At 38.6% G+C, this 22,794-nt stretch overlaps 1 protein-coding gene across 2 annotated transcripts; it reads left to right on the top strand.

Annotated features, from left to right (window-relative positions):
- The first annotated feature begins 1,430 nt into the window (after window positions 1-1,430).
- On the top strand, window positions 1,431-22,579 carry LOC110564291 (T-cell surface glycoprotein YE1/48-like). 2 transcript variants are annotated; one of them, XM_060384298.1, is made up of 8 exons: window positions 1,431-1,553; window positions 3,183-3,354; window positions 7,836-7,925; window positions 8,809-9,030; window positions 10,988-11,130; window positions 12,712-12,815; window positions 20,770-20,925; window positions 21,382-22,579. In XM_060384298.1, the coding sequence occupies exons 2-7, from the start codon at window positions 3,228-3,230 to the stop codon at window positions 20,921-20,923; spliced, it is 840 nt and encodes a 279-aa protein (XP_060240281.1). In that variant the 5' UTR covers window positions 1,431-1,553; window positions 3,183-3,227; the 3' UTR covers window positions 20,924-20,925; window positions 21,382-22,579. The 2 variants fall into 2 exon arrangements, with proteins under 2 accessions (XP_060240281.1, XP_060240280.1); XM_060384297.1 differs by having other exon boundaries at window positions 21,005-22,579.
- Window positions 22,580-22,794: the final 215 nt, after the last annotated feature.

Here is a 22,794-nt window from a genome sequence, read left to right as displayed (position 1 = left end):
ATCAGATGACATTCTTAGCTTCCGGCCGGTGGAAGTTGGTGGTCAGCTAAGTTCATAGATTGCAAAAAGATTTAATCTATGCATCACAGGATATTAGTTCTGACACATTAGGCAAAGAATGGCTACTTAGGGGGCTAGAGCTAGCCTATGGTAAGGTAATTAGTCCCCTACAACATTCCAACCTCTCCAATTCACTATGGTTTAATCAGTAAATTGGTGTTTACTGACTCATCTTATTTCCAGGAATTTTCATCACAATTCCATGGGCAAAATTTATAAAAGAAAAACTCCCCTTATCTCATCTCTAAAAATTAGTTTCACATCCAACTGATAAAGACTATAAATAAACAAGGGGGCAGGTGATAATCTGTATTGGAGTTCCTCAAATGTGTATCTCCTTTAATCCCACGAATTCATTCGTAAAATGTCTAAGTACATTCTAAAGTTATTACACGTAAATTTTAAACTAATAAAAACAGAATAATATAAAACAACTTGAATCCTCAGCAGTAAAGGATTACCTAATTTATGCTGTAGTTAAGTGACTAATAATTATTCATGGCTTTAAAAACCTTGAGATCAATATTTATAAAATGTAGAAATGTTTATTATTTATTAGAAAATATCAATCAGAAACATGGTGTAAAGTGGTGTGGTGATGTACAACTGTAATCACAGCAGTGAAGAGACTGATTCAAGAGGACTGTGAGTTTGAGGTCAGCCTCTGCTTCGCAGTAAGTATGATATGATATAAGAGCTGTAGCAGAAAAACAACAAACACACCAATGAACCAAAGAAACAAAACAGAACACACCAACCAACCAACCAACCAACCAAACAAACAAACACAGATCAAAACAAAACCAAAGACTGAGTTTGTAACACAGTAGAAGAGTGCTGCGCATGCTCAGCGTCTTAGATTTGATATCCTAGCATTATAAAAACATCAGAAGTAAAACCACTCCATATGGAATGACATCAATGTTCACAATAAACATGAATAAGAAGCTAGAAGAGTATATAGAAAGCGTTTCAGAGAGGAAATGCCAATTCTTTAAAGGTATTCCTAAGACACACTTAGCTGTAAATAACATAGTTCAAAAACAAGAAGCAACTTAAAAAAAAATGTAACATAAGATAAACTTTTCAACCGCCTACTACAAAACCAGGAGCAGAGGAACTGCAGTCCCCTCTTTTCACTCATAGTTTTTCCGAGGACACTGCATTTGCTTTTCCTGCAGGTGTGCTATCTTCTCATTCTTCACATACCAATTATGATCAATTATAGATTTTTTTTTTTTTTTTGCAGCATCTGGCACAATATGTTGGCTCTTTTCTTTGCTGTTAAAATCAGCTTTCGTTACCCAATTTCCTCTTTTTACTTTGGTCAAGAGGAGGGGCAGAAAAACATGAGCTTGAGTATCGCTCACAGGAGATTCATTTCTGCCATTCTTCTTGGAGCCTCTTAGGGGATACAGGCCAGAAAAGGGCAACTTGTCCCCCCTTAGGGCATCAGCTCCCTCCACCAGAATCACTTGTTGGTAGAGAAACAGGTAACAGCTGCTTTTATTGTTTATTTTTTTTTCTATCACATGATTGTATGTATGCTAGAGGATTTCAGATGGTGTGACATTGAGAGTGGGATAGGTGGGGAAGCTCTGTTGGTTGTGTTAGGTCTGGTTAGCTCTGGCAGCATGTGAGAACAGGAGCTCAGCACTGGTTAGTTTCTTTCTGAGTATGCTGTAACTTCTGTGTGCTAAAAAAATCAAGAGAGAGGATCTATGGAGTTCATTGCTCTTTAAGCAGGTCAAATGATGTTTATATGTTATCCGTCTTGCAGAAATAATAGCAGGAGCCAGGTAAGAGGCTGAGTGTATAAAGTACTTGCAGCACAAGCCCGATTGACCACCTGAGTTCAATACTGGGAACCCAAGGGAAGGTGAAATGAGTGGACGGACTTGGTAAAGTTCTTCTCTGGACACAGGTACACTGTGGCCCAGGCACCCCCACACCCAACAGCAATGACAATCAATAATAATTTTTTAAAAATTCTTTAAGAGAAAGACTTTTTTTCCCTCAAGAAATAAGGGAAAATATAAGCATTTTCTGAGAACTTCATAAATTTAAAGAAAAAAAAAACTAAAGAAGAATAAATTACGTGTCAGCTTGTTGTCCACGTTATCTATTGGCTCTCATCTCAGTTATTAATAAAAGAGGTAAGGTAAGTTACAAATATTTACCATTTAATAACGTATTGATATCTATCCTCAGATCGAATCCTTTATGGGCATTACCTAATGGCTTCAGAGTGGTGGGATTTATTTTCATACAGGGTCCTCTGGCAACACCATATACTAACAAGTGACATTCCTCATGTGACATGATTGTGTACATAGAATTCTTTGAATTAAAACTTCACGGGGTATCCTGCTATACCCCTCTCTATTGATCCCATCCCAACCCCACAAATATCCCTTTTCTACTTTCCCACAGTTAGGCCAGGTTATGTAGCATTTCTGAAGACTTTGAGGCAGGAGCCTCAGTTGAGCGAGAACATGTGGATTTATCTTTCTAGGTCTGGGTTATCCTGCTAAGTGGGACCTTTTCTAGTTGCAGCCATTTAGCAGGCCCAGCCCTGGAGAGGAATGTGTAAGCTGTGGATGGGTGAAGCTGGACGTCTCAGGTTTTTGGGCTTTATAAGTACACCCAAGAGATAATTATGTGTCTTGGATCACCTATAGTATTAACTTTCAACTATTTGTATGTTCATCAAAATGAGTAAGTAGTTTTAAACAATTATTTTAATTCTGAGAGCTTTGACTTTTACTTATTTAAATAATGAGTTTAAAAGTTTTTCAATGATTTTTCAGTAGTCCCAATTTTGCCTACCATTTTTTATCTGTCAAATATTTGGAACAAACAAGCTGTGTCAATATTACGATGATTTTTTTTTTTTAGTCAATTTTAAAATCTTTCCATATTTCCTTCTAATAAGTGCTATGATCATTAGAAGTACAAATGACTTTTAACAGAAATCTTCGGAGAGTTTGCCCTTTCAGTGGAAATCAGACCAGGCCCATGTTAGGGAGTTTGAATTCTTACGGGAGTTGAACAGACGCCACCTCCTCCCACCCCACACTACAGCATCAAGTTCAGGCACCTTTTTCTTTTTTCTTTTGAAGCCACTCAAGGCCTGGTTTAACACAGAACATACTTCACATACTCCCATGATGAGAGATGAAGAGATCACTTATGCAACTGTGAGATTTCATAAGTCTTCAGGGTTGCAGAGCCCATCAAGGCCTGATGAGACTCAAGGACCCAAGGACTCAAGGACCTTTGCTGGCGGCAAAGGTACGTGTTTTAAGTATTTAAATTCACCTGTTTGTATGGCTTGTAAACATTTACCATTTATGCCTTTTAACATTTGAAAACAATAACCTGTTGGCTTCCATTGAAAACTACAGCCCTCTGTTTCATCTGGGCTTGGTGGAGCACACCCGTGGGAGGGAGATGAATTGGAGAGTAATCATGTACAAAACTCTTAAAATTAAGATTAAAAAATAATCAATTTTAATTAAGTTTTTATATTTTATGTATTAATTACAGTTTATTCATTTTGAATCCCAGCTGTAGCCCCTCCCTCATTCCCTCCCCACCCCACCCTCCCTCCCTTATCTAAAAAGATAATTTTTTAAAAGTGAAAAAAAGAAAAAAAAAGAGAGGAAACTATAACCCCAATTCTACTTCTAGGCGTTAGCTTGTAAAAAAAGAAACCAAATGGGTGGAGTAGAACAATGGGAGTCCATACATAAAACATTCTAGTCAATTGAGAAGTGAGAAGTGAATATATTCTGTTAAATTTTAGAAACTACCCAGAGAAATTTTCTTTTCTTTTTCTTTTCTTTTCTTTTCTTTTCTTTTCTTTTCTTTTCTTTTCTTTTCTTTTCTTTTCTTTTCTTTTCTTTTCTTTTCTTTTCTTTTCCTTTTCCTTTTCCTTTCCTTTTCTTTTCTTTTCTTTTCTTTTCTTTTCTTTTCTTTTCTCTTCTTTTCTTTCCTTTTTTTTAGTCTAATAAAGAAGAATTCTGAAACCTTTAAAAGTAACAAACTAGTGTCTAAAGAAACATCAACTGTCCTAGAGAATAAAATCTTAAGGAAATGAAATGTATACATTGAAACAATATTCTCTGGGCCCAGCTTTTTTGCTCTGTTGCTCTACTTGTGGAGTTCCTGTCCCCATCAGGTCTTTCTGTCTCCCTTTTCTTCCATAAGGATTCTGGCACTCTGCTCAAAGTTTGGCTATGAGTCTCACTACCTCCTTTGATATCCTGGTGGGTAGAATATTTCAAAGGTCCCCTGTGGAAGGCTCCTGTCCTGTTTCTTTTCTTCTACTTCTGTTGTCTATCCTGTTTGCCCTTCTGAGTGATGTTTTACCCTCTTCCCTAGGATCCTCCTTGTTGTTTAGCTTCTTTAAGACTATAGCTTTTAGTATGTTTATTCTATATTATATGGCTAATATCTACTTGTAACTGGGTATATACCATATGTGTCTTTTAGCTTCTGTGTTACCTTACTCAGGATGATCTTTTCTAGTTCCCACCATTTGCCTGTGAATCTCAAGGTTTCCTTTTTGTTTGTTTGTTTGGTTGGTTGGTTGGGGTTTTTTGTTTTTGTTTTTGTTTTTGTTTTTTTAACCACCCTGAATGTGCCTGACCTCATCTGATTTCCTTGTTTTAAATTTCTGAGTAATATTCCATTGTACAAATGTACCACACTTTCTCTATCCATTCCTCTGTTGAGGGACATCTGGGTTGTTTCCAGATTCTGGCTAATACAAATAAAGCTGCTATGAACATAGTTGAGAAGATGCCTCTATTGAATGGTGGGGCATCTTTTGGGCATAAAGCTTGGCCCAGGGGGGGCCTGCAGAGACCAATACTCCAACCAAGGACCATGCATGGAGAGGACCTAGACCTCCTGCTCAGAGGAAGCCCATAGATTGCTCAGTTTCCAAGTGTGTTCCCTAGAAATGCGGGCATGGGCTGTCCCTGACGTGAACTCAGTGGCCGGCTTTTTTATCACCTCTGCCCAGCCTTGCCATGCCACAGATAAAGACAATGCAGCCAGCCCTGGTGAGACCCGATAAGCTAGGGTCAGTTAGAAAGGTAGGAAGACCTCCCCTATCAGGAGACTAGCAGAAGGGCATAGGTGGAGAAGAAGGACAGTGGGTAGGACTGGGAGGGGATGAGGGAGGGGGCTAGAGTGGGGATACAAAGTGAATACACTGTAATTAATTAATTAATTAAAAAAGAAAATTCTTCAGTCAAAAGAGAAAAAAAAAAGAGTGAACTACTATAGAGAAGTGACAAAAAAATACTCTTCCTCTCGCAGAAGGTGTTTTAATTGTCTTAGATATGTCCAGCATCTAATGCAACAAGGCAGGAACAGTTGTCCATCAGGGGAGGAAGTCTCTTCCTGCAAAAAATGTTGCAGAGGAAGCAAGAGGGTACTAGGGGTGGGAATGAGTAAACCAGACTGTGTGTTTCTGAAAAATGTAAAAAAAAAAAAAAAAAAAGAATTACATTAATTAATGAAAAAGAGGAAATCTCACTTTTTCTATTCTTATTTATTTCTGATTACTCTGAGCACACTGTCACAGCTGAACTCCGAGCTAAAAGCTTTTTCTTCTTTGATGTAGTGATAATCAGAGGTGTGAGTTTCAGATTCCAAACACTTCAGACAGACAAAAAAAATCTAGTGTTGTCTAGAGAAAAATAGAACTTATAAAAGAAATAAAGTTGACATCTAGGCCTCTTTTAGGACAGGGCTGAACACTGGTCAGAGCCAGGACAGTCATGGTTTCCTACCGGTCTCAGGAGTATCCATCGCTCTTTCCTTCATCTCCATTCATCTCTCTTGGTGGACCCCACACTCCAGTTTGGGGTCTGGTACTTGGACTGTGTCTGTGTCTCCAGAGTTTCTGAAGGATGCGCTTTTTATGCTATAGAGCTGGTTGAAGGTCAGATACCTGTCGCCTGCCATCCAGTCCCTATGCCCAGTCAGGAGGATTCAGAATACAAGGCCAAAGGTGAAACTATCAAAACCCTGTAAAACTTCCCACGTGTAGGATTTGTACAGCACATGCATTTTAGGCAGAAATCTACAATGTTAAAAGCACATTTTCAGAAAAGACCTTGTGCCCAGATATATTTGGTCCTTGTGGAGCTCCTATCCTTTCCCCATCAGACTAACTCCCCTGCTTTCTTATGATTCCCTGTACTCTGCCAAAGGTTTGGTCATGAGTCTTTGCTTTGAAAACACTGCTAGTTAGAGTCTTTCAGATGCGCTCAGTAGACTCCTGTCATAGGTTCAATGCATATCCCATCTGTCTTTCTAAACGAGGATTGATCATCTCACTCCATGTCCGCTCAATTGATTATCTTTTTTAGGTGTATAGATTTCATTATGTTTATCATATCTTATAGGTCTATATAAGTGAGTATATCCCATGTTTGTCTTTCTCCTTCTGGGATATCTCACTCAGGATGATCTTTTCTAGATCCCACCATTTGCCTGCAAATTTCATGATTTCCTCCTTTTTGATTGCTGAGTAGTATTCCATTGTATAAAAATACCACAATTTCTGTACCCATTCCTCCGTTGATGGACATCTGGGTTGTTTCCAGGTTCTGGCTATTACAAATAGAGCTGCTATAAACATGGTTGAGCAAATGTCCTTTTTGTGTACTTGAACAAACTTTGGGTATATACCTAGCAGTGGTATAGCTGGGTCTGGAGGAAGCACTATTCCTAGTTGTCTTAGAAAGCGCCAGATAGCTTTCCAGAGTGGTTGTACCAGTTTACATTCCCACCAGCAGTGGAGGAGGGTTCCCCTTTCTCCACAACCTCTCCAGCATGTGTTATCGCTTGAGTTTTTCATCTTGGCCATTCTGATGGGTGTAAGGTGATATCTCAGGGTCGTTTTGATTTGCATTTCCCTGATGGCTAATGAGGATGAGCATTTCTTTAAGTGTTTTTCTGCCATTCGATATTCCTCTGTCGAGAATTCTCTGTTTAGCTCTGTTCCCCATTTTTTAATTGGATTACTTGGATTGCTGCTTTTCAGCTTCTTTAGTTCTTTGTATATACTGGATATTAGTCCTCTGTCAGATAAAGGGTTAGTGAAGATTCTTTCCCAATCTGTAGGCAGTCGTTTTGTTTTGATGACGGTATCCTTTGCTTTACAGAAACTTTTCAGTTTCATGAGGTCCCATTTATTGATTTTTCTGAGACTGACATTCAACCAAGGACCATGTATGGATATAACCTAGAACCTCCACTCAGATGTAGCCTGTGGTAGCTCAGTAACCAATTGGTTTCCCAAAGTGAGGGGAACAAGGACTGTTTCTAACAGGAACTCAATGACTGGCTCTTTGGTCTCCCCACCCCCGAAGGGAGGAGCAGTCCTGTTAGGCCACAGAGGAGGGCTTTGCAGCCAGTCCTGAAGATACCTGATAAAACAGGATCAGATGAATGGGGAGGAGGTCCCCCCTATCAGTGGACTTGGAAAGGGGCACGGTGGAGATGAGGGAGGGAGGGAGGGACTGGGAGGGAATGAGGGATCGGGACACGGCTGGGATACAGAGTTAATAAAATGTAACTGATAAAAAAAATAAAAATAAAAAAAAGCACATTTTCAGCAGTTTGTATCAGGGACTTCTGTAACATTTTTAGAGACCACTGCCCTTTGTTTCCATGCTATGCAAAATTATAATTAGTATGGGTTGTGCTCTTTTCACAGCGATGATTTTCTTGCTTTGTTTTGTTGACTTAAGGGTGTTCATGCCCCTGGAAGCCCGTTGTGATTCCACTCGGAGTCCTTTGTTCCCTTCTGCTGGTAACGGTCATAGTGTTGCTGACACACAGTGAGTAACTGGGGTACAGCTCCTGTGCCTTTCTGCCTAAGTAATGGCTTTAGTTAGACACTAATTATGCAGTTAACACACTCTGTCCTGCCTATAAGCAGGGAATGCGCCAGATAGCTCAGGGCTTCGGATGTTTTCTCCCTGATACAGCAGTGTCGTGTTGTATTACATACCTGTTTCTGTTAGCTCTGGAGCTGTTGAGAGCTGCCTTGTTCTGTCTCACAGCCATGTTCCTCTTGGGGACTTGGTGATGGTCTGCTTTCTGACTCAGGTCATTTTGAATCTTAGGTAAACATTCCATGAGGAAGAGCTGTATAAAAGAAAAGACTCTTTTCATTTCCCTCATTGTGTATTGTGAACATGGTTAAGTGAAAGACTTCATCTGTACAGGGACATTAAAGTTTAAGCTTTATTGGATTTCTTCACATTTTTACAGGAAATCACTTCCTGGCTATGCTAAAACATAGGTGCATATCTGGATCTTTTGTAGTCCATCTGCCTCAACAAGAACTATGCCATTTTATAATAATTTTTAGTTCAAATTTTTATGGTGTGTTAAGTATCCACTGATTATTTTTCTTAGATATTTATTTGTAAGTTTGTGCTATGAAAAACAAAGTAATTGGAAGTTACTTCACTATAAATACTATTCCACCATAATTTTATTCAGTTGTATTATTTATTTATTTTTTACCTATACAAGAAACTTGATATTTCCATTTCTGTAGTCAGTTAATTGAGGTGTTAATTTCTAAAAGCTGAAGCACCAATTACAGTGATGATAAGTGTAAACTATCTACCTGAAACTTTTGTTTTCTAATCTTAAATTTCAAAATGTACTCCTTATGAACATTTTTGGTATTATATCTGCTGCTAATTTTAGTTTTTCAGTATCATCAAGAAAAACATAAGCTGCAGGAAACTCTACGCAACCTCCATTATAACTACAGCAATGTGCAAAATGACTGCAACTTAAAGGAAGAGAAGCTGAGAAATAAGTCTAGAGAGTGTGATGACCTCAAAGATGAGCTGGACTCCCTCAAGAGAGAGTGGAACAGATGCTATGGGAACACCAAGACTGTTTTAGATTTTTCACAGTACAGAGGTATGGAGAGGACTGTGAATTCAGAATTGCATTATTTTGTATTGTTTCTTCTCCATAAATTTTGAAGTCCAGTCAGCAGCTTACAATTCTGATGATCTCTGGGTTAATAGTTTGGGGTTTCCTTATCTCTTGTAGGGGCCTAGAAAATTGGAAATCCCTTACTAGATTAGGAGACTCTTATAGTTTTTGGAACTCAATGGCAATTCTGGCTTCCCTACTGTTCCCAAGATATGGAATCACAAGTCAGCACAGTTGACAATTCAGGTCCTTGTGGTTTTGTGGGAAAATCTGAGTTTCAACCTTTGTTACTGACAGAATATGGAAGTTTTTAGTGAAAGCATATCTACCAAATTTTTAGGCTAAGGTGTAGTTAGAGCATTTGCATGGACACAGTCATAGAAATAATTGTGTGTGTGTTTTCCTTCTGAACTGTAATGAGAGTGTTGGCCTGTTTGTGACAAAGGGATCCTCTCTGCAGTGCATATGAGAGCTTCATCATGCTTTCCACACTCTGACATCCTGTCAGTGACACAGTGAATGAGTCTGGAAAGATGAAAATATGAAGTGTTACAAGGAAGCATTCTTGCTCTTCTTATGACTGGCTGTGTTTAAATGACCTTATCGCTTAAATGATCTTATCATTCACTAGTAAACATTTTTCAGGACTTAGAGTTTACTAAGAGCTCCTGCATGCATATGGTCTCACTGTGCTGTGATAGTAGGGTGTGGCAATCCTCATTATGTGAGGACTAAGTTTTAAAACTGCTACATCATAAAATATGTTACAGAAAAAGAAAAAGTTACCCAAAAATCTTTGAAGTGTTTCAGACCCACAGAAAATGTTTTGTGTCATTATTTTAACATGACTTCATCATCTGTAATTGGTAACATAATGCTGGAATCTCCATGATTATAAATTTGAGGACAATCTGGACATCTGAGCACATTCCAGGCTAGCCTGAGTTACACAGAGATACCTCTTCACAGAAAAGCAGAAGTTGGAGATAAAGTTTGGCAATAGAGCACAGCCATTGCAGCACCTCACTAAACAAAACAATCATATTGACAATGATTGACAATCATTATTGCTACACAACCCCCACACATTTTACTCTATTCAACTTGACACATGGGTATGTGGGCATGTCCTTGAAGGCCTCAAAACAGTCAGGAGGACAGACTCTCATCATCTAAAGCTCCTCTGTGTGCCTCATTTAACAGAGCCCACAGCACACTCCAAGTGCACTGTAGCATATGGGCCCCTGTGGACACAGTGCGTTACTGCAGATCCAAGTTCTGTCCTTCAGGTAACTGCTTCTGAGAAGCTAGTTCTCGTCCCCTGCCCTCCAACCCCTGGGAGCTCACAAGTTCCTGCTTCTTAGCATTGGGCTATGTTAGATATCTCATGGGTGGAGTCAGAAAGGACAGTGTGAGCCTGGTTTGTTTCACTTTGCACAGTATCCTCAAGTTCATCCATGTTGGTCACATAGGTCAGCATCTCTCTTTGGGGGCTTGGGTGTGAGGCATGGTTTCATTCTGTAGCCCAGGCTATATAGCTAAGGCTGGCATGGAAGTCACCACTTAGCCTAGGCTGACCTCAACCTGGTGGTGATTCTCCTGCCTCACTCTTTGGAGTGCTCAGGTTACAGTTATAAGTCATCACGCCCAGCTGATTTATTTCTTTTTAAAGGATAACTAGTAATCTTCTGAGTGCATGTGATACATTTTCTCTACTGATTCATCCACAAAGGACACTCAGGTTGTTTCCATGTCTCCACTGTGATAAACAATGCTGCCTAGTGCACTGGTGTTCAGGGGCTTCTCAGCATTCTAGAATCTCAGCTTCTGAGAGCTGCGAGATTTTATGTAGTTACAGATGTTCCATAGCTACATTGCTGTGATAACAGAATAACAGAAATAACAGAAAATAAGAAGCCATTTGCTTTTCCTGTTGTAGGCAAATGTGCTGAAGGACGCTGGTTCTGCTGTGGCTTAAAATGTTATTATATCACCATGGAAAGTAAACACTGGATTGGATGTAAACAGACCTGCAAGGATTGCAGCTTATCCCTCTTGAAGATAGATGATGACAGTGAAATGGTAGGGTAGACAATTACTTGCCCCTTTATTCTCTTAGACTCTCCCGCTCTAGCTCTTGGGTAGGGAGATACTAAACCTTGGCATTTTTAATTTTGAAAGAGAGACCTTTATGGTTGTCTATTGTTTTCCTGTAATGTGAGCAAAACTGTGCAGTGAGAATGTCCCAGGCGACTTCCTCCTGCTCCACACTTAGTGCCAGGACACGGGGTCTGTTAAGAGGAGATTTGTTACTGCAGGGATAGTGTGTCCTTCAGTCTTCTCCCTTTCTCAAGGGGTTGCAAGAAAGTCCCTCAGGGAAGCCTGGCTTTCGCTGATGGAGCTTACCCTTCTGGTATAGCACATCATGTGACTGACAATTCATCATCTCCATGGAGTGCTAACTAAATCCCCAGAGGCCACTGTCTAGAATTTGCTCTTTGGAACCCAGAAGTGAGACTGTCAGAGATGAGTAATTGGATGACAAAGAGAAAGTAATTGCCTTCTGGGACTAACTGGAAAATGGAAATGATATGAAAATCATGGAAATGAGTGGTATTACCAGTTACCCTCATGGTGGTTTTCACTGAAACCGTCTGAAATATTTACTTCCTATTTTTCTTACATTTCATAACAAGATATCTATCTTTAGAAAGGAATACTGAAAAGAAAATAAAGTTGCCAAGATGTGATATTTTCTGTTTAAGTTATTACAAAAAAAAATCTCTTCAAATATAGAGACTATTTTTTTCTAGCAAAATTATTACAAGATCACCTTGAAAACTTTGTTACTCAGAACATAGTTGAATATTTGTATACCAACTGAATACATATTTAAACAACGACATAAAATGATTTTAATGTCAAATAATAATATAATCTTCCATTTGAAACAGCATGCATAATAAAATTTAAACCCATATTTTAAAATATATTCAATAACTTAATTAGACATCATGTCACTCAGATGTCTCATGTAAGACATTCTAAATACAACCAAATATCTGTCCAGCTCCTCCTCAAGTTCTGTCACTTCTTGATCTTAACAAGAGAAAGGCTTTCTACTGCAACATGGAGCTCAATGCATAGATTTTCACAGAGGATTTTTTTTTTTATCTTATAAATTTTCTTTGACGAAAGAGCATTACTTCCCATATGAACACTTCTATATGCTTCCGTAGTCTTTGAACAAGTTGAATAATTTTAAATTTGAAATAATTTCACATTTGAACAATTTCACCGAGTTTCAGAAATTGTTTATTGATCCATGCATACAGTGTGCATTTATGAGCCTTAAGGTGGAATATTGTGAGACCAAGCATAGCCTTGTTTGCACAATGAGACTTGTTCTGAGAAACAAGTCACAAATCATGTCATAAACCCAGCCTCTCAGGCTACGCAAGGTTTTGTTTTAAAATAACTTATTAAAGTGACATCAGTTTGATATCCATAGGCTTCTAGTGGGGAGTCGCTTCAGAAAATGAGCTTGGTGGAACTTAGCATTGGGAGGACAGGACATAGGAATGCTGGGGACTTTTCCTGGTTGATCTTTTCTCATCAAACAAACAGAAACTTTATCATAAAGGTATATTGTTGCCTCCACAGAGGTTCCTTCAGCTCCAGCTTTCTTCAAAGAGTTACTGGATTGGCTTGTCATATGATTCAAGCACAAAGAAATGGGCATGGATTGACAATGGCCCATCTAAACTGTGAGTTTCTGGGAAACTTCAAACTCTACCACTGGGGCGGGGGTGGTGAGGATTGTGTGCAAAGGCTTCTTTTCCCATTCACATGGGTTTAATCATTTTTTTTTATGGGGCTCATGGTAAGAACAAGATGCATAAGGCAGTGTCTCAGCAAGTGTTACACAGGGAAGATGTATGATCAAGTCGCTGACTAAAAGTGGCTTAATACTTCGTACATCTCAGGACTGTGTGTGCCAGGATGCACAAGGCACAATCAAATCAACGACTCAAGATGATGTAAAGTGACTAAATCATCATGACAGATACAATCAGGATGAGTATCTCAAACTTTCATTTGACTTTTTACTGTACTTTGCTTACACAGTTGCTTGTTATTTATAAATATAAGAACATATTTATCATACACATCTATCTATCTATCTATCTATCTATGAATCTTCTTTCCATTTCAGGGTGTTGCATTGTACAAACTCCAAGTTTTATGTTTATTTATAATCTTGTAGAAAAATGTTGACTGACTACCTTATTAATAATATTTCTTTTTCTTGAGTATCTCATGTATATAAAGTATAATCATATTGTCCCTTACTACCCCCAAAATTTCCTCTGCATCAGCTCTAACATATGCCCTTCTGATTAAAAAAAAATTTCAATATCTTTATTTTACCAATAAAGACTTAGGATCCAGATTTTGGGGTGAAAACCTACAGCTCAGAGAGGCAGAGAAAGCACTCAGCTGATTATCCTATTCAGCCAACATCCCATAAGGAAAAAGCTGAAAACTAAAAGCTAAAAGCCAACATCTTTATAATTCAGCTGACAGCTGGGGAGGAAAAAGCCAAAAGCCCTTTCTTCTTCTCCACTCTGTCTTAAATACCCTTTTCTCAATGTCCCTCGCTTCTGTTTAATACCTCCCCGGTGGTTTCTTTCTCTGCCTCTTGACCTAGGATTAAAGGTTTGTACTAGGACTAAAGCACCCACAACTGTAACAGGGTGTTACAGTTCACAGTCTCAGGGTTCACAATGATATCAAATATCCTGCAACAGTGCCCCTCTAACTCGGGTCTTCTTAATTAACTGGATGTAGGCTGTCTACTGGAGCAAGAAAACCCACCATGGACCACATCCTCAATAAAGAATGAATCTTCCTTTTCTAGCAGCTGTCGCCTACCAACAGTGACTTCTCATGATGGAGAGAACCCTTCTTCATCTTTGCAGAAATTTCATCTTGTCTAGAAGGCTGCATTTCACAGAGCTTTTCCCCTTCTCTGGTTTTTACATTCTTTCTGTTTCTTCTTTCTTGATATTCCCTGAGTCTTGCCTTTGGTTTGGTGGTAAGGGGGGTTAATGTAGATGCCTCCTTTGGAGCTAAGCGCATATTTGCTTCTCCTAAGCCCTTGGACCAATTTTGCCTCACTCCACTGAACACCACCCAAAGTAAAAAGAATCTTCTCTGATGGAGGATGAGAGCAGCACAGGCCTACGCTATAAATATAAATATTGAAAATGCAATTTGACCACCAGCCACTTAGCAAAGTGATTGTAGCAAAGGGACTGTAGGGCTTATGACCTCCCTAAGCATGGACTTTTGATTTGGATTACAACACCAAACATGATTTTTCTTACGTGGTAAAGGCCTCAATTCCAATAAGAAAGAAGTTACTTACCCTATAACAAGTGTGCCACTGGGCATAGCTTGCCAAGCAGGTCAGTGTTGTGCAGGTCACTGCAGATTCCAGTGCTGGGTTAGGATGACTCATATCTTTTTCTGCCCTGCAGCCTGCAAACCACCTTTGGACCCTTTGAGAGTCAGCCCAGGGGAGGATGTTTCCTGATTGACTTGAGACTGCTTTCTCTATGTTCCAACATCCAACTGTGTGGTGTCTTTGGCAGTAGGATCTTACCGTGTAGTTATGGTGGGAACCAAGGGCAGTGGCCAAAGCCTGTGCTGTGTTCATGCTCTCTGTGGTCTCTCTTACTAGTAACTCTTCTGGATGTATCCTACCTTGGACCCTGAATTTCTTTTAGTAATCTTCTGTGATTGTAACTCTTTTTTAAAGCTAAAATATTTATCTCTTAAATTACATGTTTTCGTAGAATATACTTTGATCAGGTTTCCCTTCCCCCTAAATACTCCTGGTTCCTCCTCACCTTCCTGCCCACTCAAATTCATGTTATTTTTCTCCCCCGCAAAGAAGAACGAGACAAAAAGAGAAAATAAAATCAAGCATGCAAGGAAACAAACAAAAAACTCAGTAAGACAGAAAATTTCCCCAAAGCAAGCAAGGAAGCAAACAAAGAAACAAACAATCAAAAAACTCTAAACCACAAAGCAAACATGGAGCTTGTTTTGTGTTGGTCAACCACTAACTAGTCAATTACTAACTAGTTAATTACTAACAACTAGCTGGTTTCCATAAAGCCTTTTATACATCCTTAGTTTTGGCTAATCCATCCTTTACTCTCTCCTGCCCCTTATTATCCAGTACTCATCTGCTTTTGCCCTTTAATTCTCAAAATCCTCCTTCTGCCTTCCTATCATATACTTATTATTGTTTCTTATTTTTCATATTTTCAGAAATACAATTTTTTTAAAAAAAATCCCCTAATACTCCTGTGTTTGTCTTGGTAAGTTTTTTTGGTAGTCAAATTTTAAGTTGATTTTCATATCAATTAATGTAATTTTCATTACTTTTGTTGTTATTTTAAGATAGGGATTCATGTCACCCAGGCTGCCCTTGAACTCCTGGCACTCCTGTCTCTATCTCTCAAGTGTTGGGACTACAGGCGAGTATGTCTTTTCTGATTTTTATCCCTTAAACGATGTCAGTAATAACTATTTTACGTCTGTTCATTGGTAACCCTACTGTCTGTATTTTTGTGGGTTTCATGTAGTGTTCCTGCTCTCTTATGTTCACAATGTCATTTTCCTGTGTAGTCACGGAGTTTCATCCTCAGCAGCTGCAGAAACTCTCTGAGGCGCGGTATCCACAGAGATAACTTCCTCAGGAAACTTTCATTCAGTGCTTGGTGTCCTGGCAGGTCTGGGCTAATTCTTTTGATGTGGGTTTTGACAGCTAGGTTCCAAATAGGCAGGAAAATAACTTCCTCTCTTTCCTCTGATGACACTCTCAAGCAGGCTGTCCCAGAGGTGGCCAGAGCCTTATAAGATATGCTAACATATTCTAATCAGCAAAATTATTAGTACTGCTATTGATTTTTTTTTCTCGCTAGCTATGAAGTACCATTTCATACAGACTATCCCTAGTCTTCCTAGCTTTATCTCCCAAGCACTGAGATTTCTGGTATTTGCCATCATGAACTGGCCACAGTTAACAACTTTCTTTATAGCCTACGGCATCATACAGAGTCAGAGATGGGCAGGGGTAACATTTAGTGAGGTGCCAGGAGCTGACTAGGCTACAGAACTCTTCCTGGATGGTGGTGTTGATTCTATGGCCAGATCTGAGGCTTCACTGAGGAAACTCAGTGGTCAGAAGGTTTCTGTGGCCACCACAAGCATTTTCTCCAGTGAGCAGATGCAGAAGCTTGATCACCTGCTTACAGGGTAAGATTCTAATAAACCCTGTGAGCAGCTGTGAGCCTAAACTTGTGCTTCTTGGGTAGAGCTGTGGTGGGCATCACTATGGCGGTAAAGTGAAGATCTCATGATGCAGAATATGTGCTTCATGTGTATCGTGAACAGTTAGTGTCTGCTGGATCCTGTTCCTCTTTGCCCGTGTTCAACGCTCATGTTTGATTGGTTGGACCCGTGACCCTATCTCATGGCTGGTTAAGGTGTATGCTCATTCCTGCTGTATCTCTCCTCTCCTGTCTGTGACCAATGGGTCATTTGCTTTCACTTATCTTCCTTGGTTTTTTCTGTAGTAAATCTAAACGCTCCATTTCTCCCTGGTTTAAATGCAAGATTAAGGAAAGGTGAACTTTTGTAAAATTTTATCTCTCTGCCATTTCTGCCCCCATGGAGTCTGGTGGATTTCATTCTCTTTCTGGTGTTTTTTGACATAGGTTCTCATCAGGCTAGGCTGTTTCAAACTCACTGTTGTTTCCCAAACCTACCTTGAATTCCTGATCCTCCTAGATTCATATTTAGTATTTGAATGACCATTTTATAAAGCTTTACTATTCATCTTGCCCTATTAGGAGAGAGATCTGCTCTGCCATGCTCTGCTGAGCCTCTGGAGTCTCTAAGAATCCTGAATGTTCAGAAGTGCACTGAATAAGGCTTTAATTATCAGTTAATATTTAATCAGGGTCTCCCTACATCCAATAGTCTGACCTGGTTTATAATACTTCTAACTCAGCCTCCCAAACGGTGAGGTTATAGGCCTGCCTCAACTTTCCTACTGTTTTATTTTTTAATCAATGTTTTAAATGAATTTTTTTCTGGGAAGGTAGTTGTGGCATTAACACACCATTCTGCAGAGATGGCAGTTGTGTTACATGAAGGAAAGTCCTTGGATCATCGTGTTTCAGTGAAGTCCCATTAGCTCTGAGGTGGGGGAAGAGAGAGGAGATCAACAACAGCAGTCACACCCCTTCTTCTGTGCCTGAATTCTAAACCTTTCTTTTCTCCTTAAAACAGGGCCATATCATATCTTGTCCCTGTGCCACAGAACATATTTCTTCTTTTTAACTCTCTTCATTGCAGAGAGCATTAGAGGAAACACACTTTAATATAAAATTATCCCTTAGCAATACTGAAAATTAATTTAACTTGCTAATGAGTATATGAGGAGTTAAGTTTTGATTAAAAGACCATTTTTATTTCAGGTATTTTGTGTGTTATGCATACACATTTGCACGTACATTACACAGCACCAATACTCACAGGAGAGTTAAAGAATTATTACTCTTCTACTGTGTGGGGTCTCAAGTCTGAACTCAGGTTGTCCGGTTTGGTGGTGGTACACACCACCAACTGACCCCTGTTACTGGCCCAAGATCAGGTTCTATCAGTTTAGAGAAAATTAGTACCTTTTATTGATATGCTTATGATTAATTCCATATTCTGTATATTTTTTTCAATAAACCTTGCTTTAAACATCTTGTCCTGCATCAATATAAGCTTCAAATTGAAATAATTGCCCGTTATAGTTTTTGAGTGATTTAACAGTAGTGAAATCGCTATGTAAGAGGAGAGGCAGTGCATTTTTCAGTTTCACAGATACAGATAGTGATAGGACTGTGTTAAAGCCCACTCCTGTGTCTTTGAAAAGACAATAGACAAATTCCGTGGTTCAGTGTGCAGTGTGGAGGAAAGGTAAAAAGTCAATGTTTTGTCATCTTTGTTGGTGTCCTGTGATGATTTGTGAAAACTTAGTGACCAAATATTTTAACTGCAGGACTCAGTCCATTATGCAAATAAGGGTACAAACAGGGTGATAAGCTGGAAGGGAAGAAATGCTCCTCTGAAAGTTGACTTAACCCAGCAGGAGCCAACTTTCTTCCTGGTACACAGTGAAGCTTGTGTCTGAAGAATGGATGCCTTTGCTCCAAGCACTGAGCAAACACTATTTCTCAGATGACAATACTGAACTATGATAAACGGCACATGCTTCATCATCACGAAATGAAGCATTTCATTGCCCTCACAGTACACTTAAGAACTAGGAAACCGTGGGGCTCAGCTGGCAGGTGACAAACTCAACTACAATCTGGGCCCAGAGCCTGTGCTTTGAGTCAGTCCACCTCAACATCTGCCCCATCCGTGAGCTCCGGCAGCATGTAAAGCAGCCAGTCATGCATAACCAGAGCCACAGGATCACTATGATTCTGGGAACCAAAGTTTATCCTTCCCTCCCCAAGTTGCTTTGATCAGGGTGTTTCGTCATAGCAACAGAAACCCCCAAATCTAAACAGGGTCATTTTGTTACCTTCCAAAGTTTTTTCTGCTCCTTGCTCCTCACCTGGCCCTGGGAAAGCAGACATGTGCTCTTTTCTATTATCAATGAGTATGGCCTAGTCCAAAGTATTGTATATTATGCATAGATTTGTGATTGGCTTTGTATTTCTCTGCTTCTTTCACTGTTAGAATTATTATCATTATTGGTTTTTAGCTAACTAAAGCTCTTTTTCACAGACCAACAGTTCATTCTTCTTGCTGTAAAGCGCTTTTGAATTACACAAATATTCCATAATACTTCTCCACTCACATGTGAGCATGTGGTGTGTTTCTAGTTTTGACAGTTATGAAAGTTGTCATGTCAATTCGTGTGCATGTCACTGTGTGAACACACATTTCATTTCTTTTAGTAATTATCTTTTGTGAACAGCCAGTGTCTGCTGAGATCTTTCTTCCTTTGCCCACGTTCAGCATACACACATAATTCTCTAACTGTTCCCATGTTAGAGAATTATGTGCTGTCTCATGGCTGACTAATGCAAATATTTATTGCTAATGTACCCTACCTGTTCTGTCTATGTTCTGCCTACAAGCCACTTTGTTTCATTTTTCTTCCTTGTTTCTTTTACTTTCTGTATATTTAAATATTCTATTTCTCCCCATCTTAAATCCAAGATTCAAAGAAAATGTTTTATTTTGCTAAAGACTGATCCCTTTCAGATATCAGTCTCATGTGGGTTTCATGGATTTCATTTTCTTTCTTTACCTTTCGGACAGAGTTTCATTAACCCAGACTAGCCTCAAACTCCCTATACATTTTGAAGGTTAGCCTTGAACTGTGATCCTTCTACTTTCATGTCCTAAATACTGGGACTGATTGTGCCCACTATGGCTGGCTGGATTCATTGTTGAGGATCTCCATTTTGTGTGCATTATTATTTTTTTTTTCTTTCAGAGACTCATGATTATTTATTTATTTGATTGACAGAGTTTTAATGTAGTTCTTGGTTTACAGAAATCTTAAGAAGAAAAAACAAGTTTTTGCTATAATATTAATTCTTTGTTAATTTCATATATGTATAAAATGGATTTTAATCACATTCATACCTCTACTTTCTCCCTCATTTAAACCTCTCTTCATGTTTTTTTTTTTTTCAATGCAGTTTATTCAGTAACCTTCAACAATCATCTGACCCTGGGGAAAGCCAGCCCACAGCTTAAATAGCCTCTGGGTAGCCAACTCAGGCATGTGTGCATTATTTAGTCAGCTTTCTCTTACTATTTGGGGACAATGATTCTAGTGCTTCCCTGATCGTCAGAGGTTCGTTCCTGTTCCTGCTAACACTTCAGTCTCAGTAGAAATCTGATTTTTGTTTGTTTATACAGAAAAATATTAAGTACTATATGACTTCTGGTTTTGCTATGTAGCCCAGGCTGGCCCAGAACACACAGTCCTTCTGTTTCCAACTATATGCTAAAATGCTCTGTGTTTTAATTTAATTTTTATTTTGCAACATTAAATATTTTAACAGAAGATAAACTGTGGCCTCTAATACAGCATCCTACAGAAATCAGAGTTTTACTGCATACAGGGGATTCAGGAGATTACCATGTTTCACTGAAGACCCATTAGCTATGATGTGGAGAAGGAAGAAAGGGAAACAGTCCAAAACATGAGTTACAGCCTTCATCTCTGATTGCATTTCAAATATTCCCTTTCTCCCTAAAACACAAGACTATAAGGCCTTGTTCTGTGTGCCACACACCTCTGTTTTTACTTTTACTCTAGCATTTTCATTGATAAAGTATAAATGGGAAAGCAGATGTGTAGCGTGAAATAATTTCTTGGAAATACTGAAAATCTGCTCTACCCGATGACCAAGTGTGAATGTGAAGTAAGATGGAGATTTTGTTGTGATCAAGAGACCATTTCTGTTTATTGGGCTTAGAGAAAAGAAAACATTTTTTCGATGAAGTTATGATTAATTGTTCTATAGTCTGTGTACGATGGCCAATAGGATCCTTAAAGTCATGACATTTCAGTGACTGCTCTGCATTAAACAGTTGTCCATTGTTGTTTTTTCTCTTCAGTGCCTTGAACAACCCGAGTTACCACCGTAAGATCGGAGGATGTGTATTTCTATCTAAAACAAGACTAGAGGTTGAGCAATGTGGGAGATCCTACCCCTGCATTTGTGAGAAGAGACTGGACAAATTCCATGATTCGCTCTCTAAGAATACTTAAAGGTAAACATGAATTGTGCTGATCCTCATTTCGTTCCTGTAATAATTTGTGACTCCTTACAAACAAATGTTTTGATCACAGGACCTCGTCTGCTGTGCAGAGACACAAGCTGGCAGAGGCTGGGAGTGTCTTCTGGAACCTGACTTCACAGAGCAGAGTCTGTCTTCCTTCCTTGTGGAGACAGTACAGACCTTCTCTGATGCATGGACATTCCATAGGACTGAGGAATATGCTCTAGCTACTTAAATTCCTTAGAACTTAATAAAGAACCTTAATAAACAGCCTGAACATTTCATTATTAATAGAATAAATCATCTTAATTGAAAGCACAATTAAGGCCTAGAAATAGGTGTAGGCTCTGATTTCTCATTTGTTGGCTGATTACTATTTTGTGTTGGTTTGTTTTTTGTTTCATGTAGAAGTTTTCCTCATTCTTATAATTTTTTTTTTTTTGCCAGAAAACTATAATTTAAATTTTGGTAAGCAGTTGCAAGGATAGTTCAAGAACGCCTGAATATCTTTTAAACAAGACATCAGTTGTCCTTTCCACCCCTCTTTAACACATCTAAGATAAGGTGAGGCCCTTTAGAAATGGTGGTAATAAGCAAGTGAAAGACCTGTTGAAAAAATCTTCAAGTCTCTAAAGAAAGAAATTGAAGAAGATATCAGAAGATGGAATGATCTCCCGTGCCCATGGATTGGTAGGATTAATACAGTGAAAATGGCCATTCTGCCAAAAGCAATCCACAGATTCAATGCAATTCCCATCAAAATACCAACACAATTCTTTACAGACCTTGAAAGAAAGATTCTCAGCTTCATATGGAGAAACAAAAAACCCAGAATTTCCAAAATGATCCTGTACAACAACAGATCATCTGGAGGTATCTCTATCCCTGATCTCAAGCTGTACTACAGAGCAATAGTAATAAAAACTGCATGGAAATGGCATAGAAACAAAAAGGAGGATCAATGGAACCAAATAGAAGACCCGGAAATAAACCCACACACATATGGATACTTATTTTTTGATGAATAAGCTAAAACCATTCAATGGGGAAAAAAAAGACCGCATCTTCAACAAATGGTGCTGGTCAAATTGGATGTCTATATGGAGAAATATGAAAATAGATCCATATTTATCACCCTGCACAAAGCTAAAGTCCAAGTGGATCATTGGATCAAAGACTAAACTCTTTTCTATGTCAACTTTCATTTTTCTTTTAAAAATATATGTGTTTGATCATTTAACATACAACTAGCTTAGTCCATTTTAAAATAAAAAAAATGTACCAAGGTGACTGTGGCTTCATAGAATGAGTTTGGTAGTGTTCCTTCTGTTTCCATCTTGTGGAATAGTTTGAAGAAATATAAATGAAATTGAATGCAATAATGACAAAGGTTGTTAAAGTCATCTGCTAGGTGAATACCGATGAATAAATAAATAAAACATGAATGAATACTCATGTTAGAATATACCATCAGAACATGGAAGGATGACAGTAGGGTACAGCTAAACCAATGTGATTGGTGTAATCAGCAGAGATAAGGCAAATGGTGGCTATAAGAGAAAGAATAGAAGAAAACAAATAGTAAAAAAAAGCCAAACAAAAATCACAAGAGGTAATAGACACATAGACCCATCCGAATGTACCATCATGAATCATATAAAAACACAGTAATTGAAGTCATAGAATAATGTTTTTGTGCGTATTAGAATAATATGTGTATATGCATTGGAGTAAAAAAAGTAAAAAAAATGTATATATATAGTGTGTATGGGTGTATGTATACATATATATATGTATTTTATATATAATAAAAGTATAATAAAAATTAAAATAAGATTAAAAAAAGAGAGAGAGAGAGGA

The sequence above is a fragment of the Meriones unguiculatus genome, chromosome 5, assembly GCF_030254825.1.
Source record: "Meriones unguiculatus strain TT.TT164.6M chromosome 5, Bangor_MerUng_6.1, whole genome shotgun sequence".
NCBI classification, from domain to species: domain Eukaryota; kingdom Metazoa; phylum Chordata; class Mammalia; order Rodentia; family Muridae; genus Meriones; species Meriones unguiculatus.
Note: the sequence above shows the minus strand (reverse complement) of the source record. Positions and strands in the feature narration are given on the sequence as shown.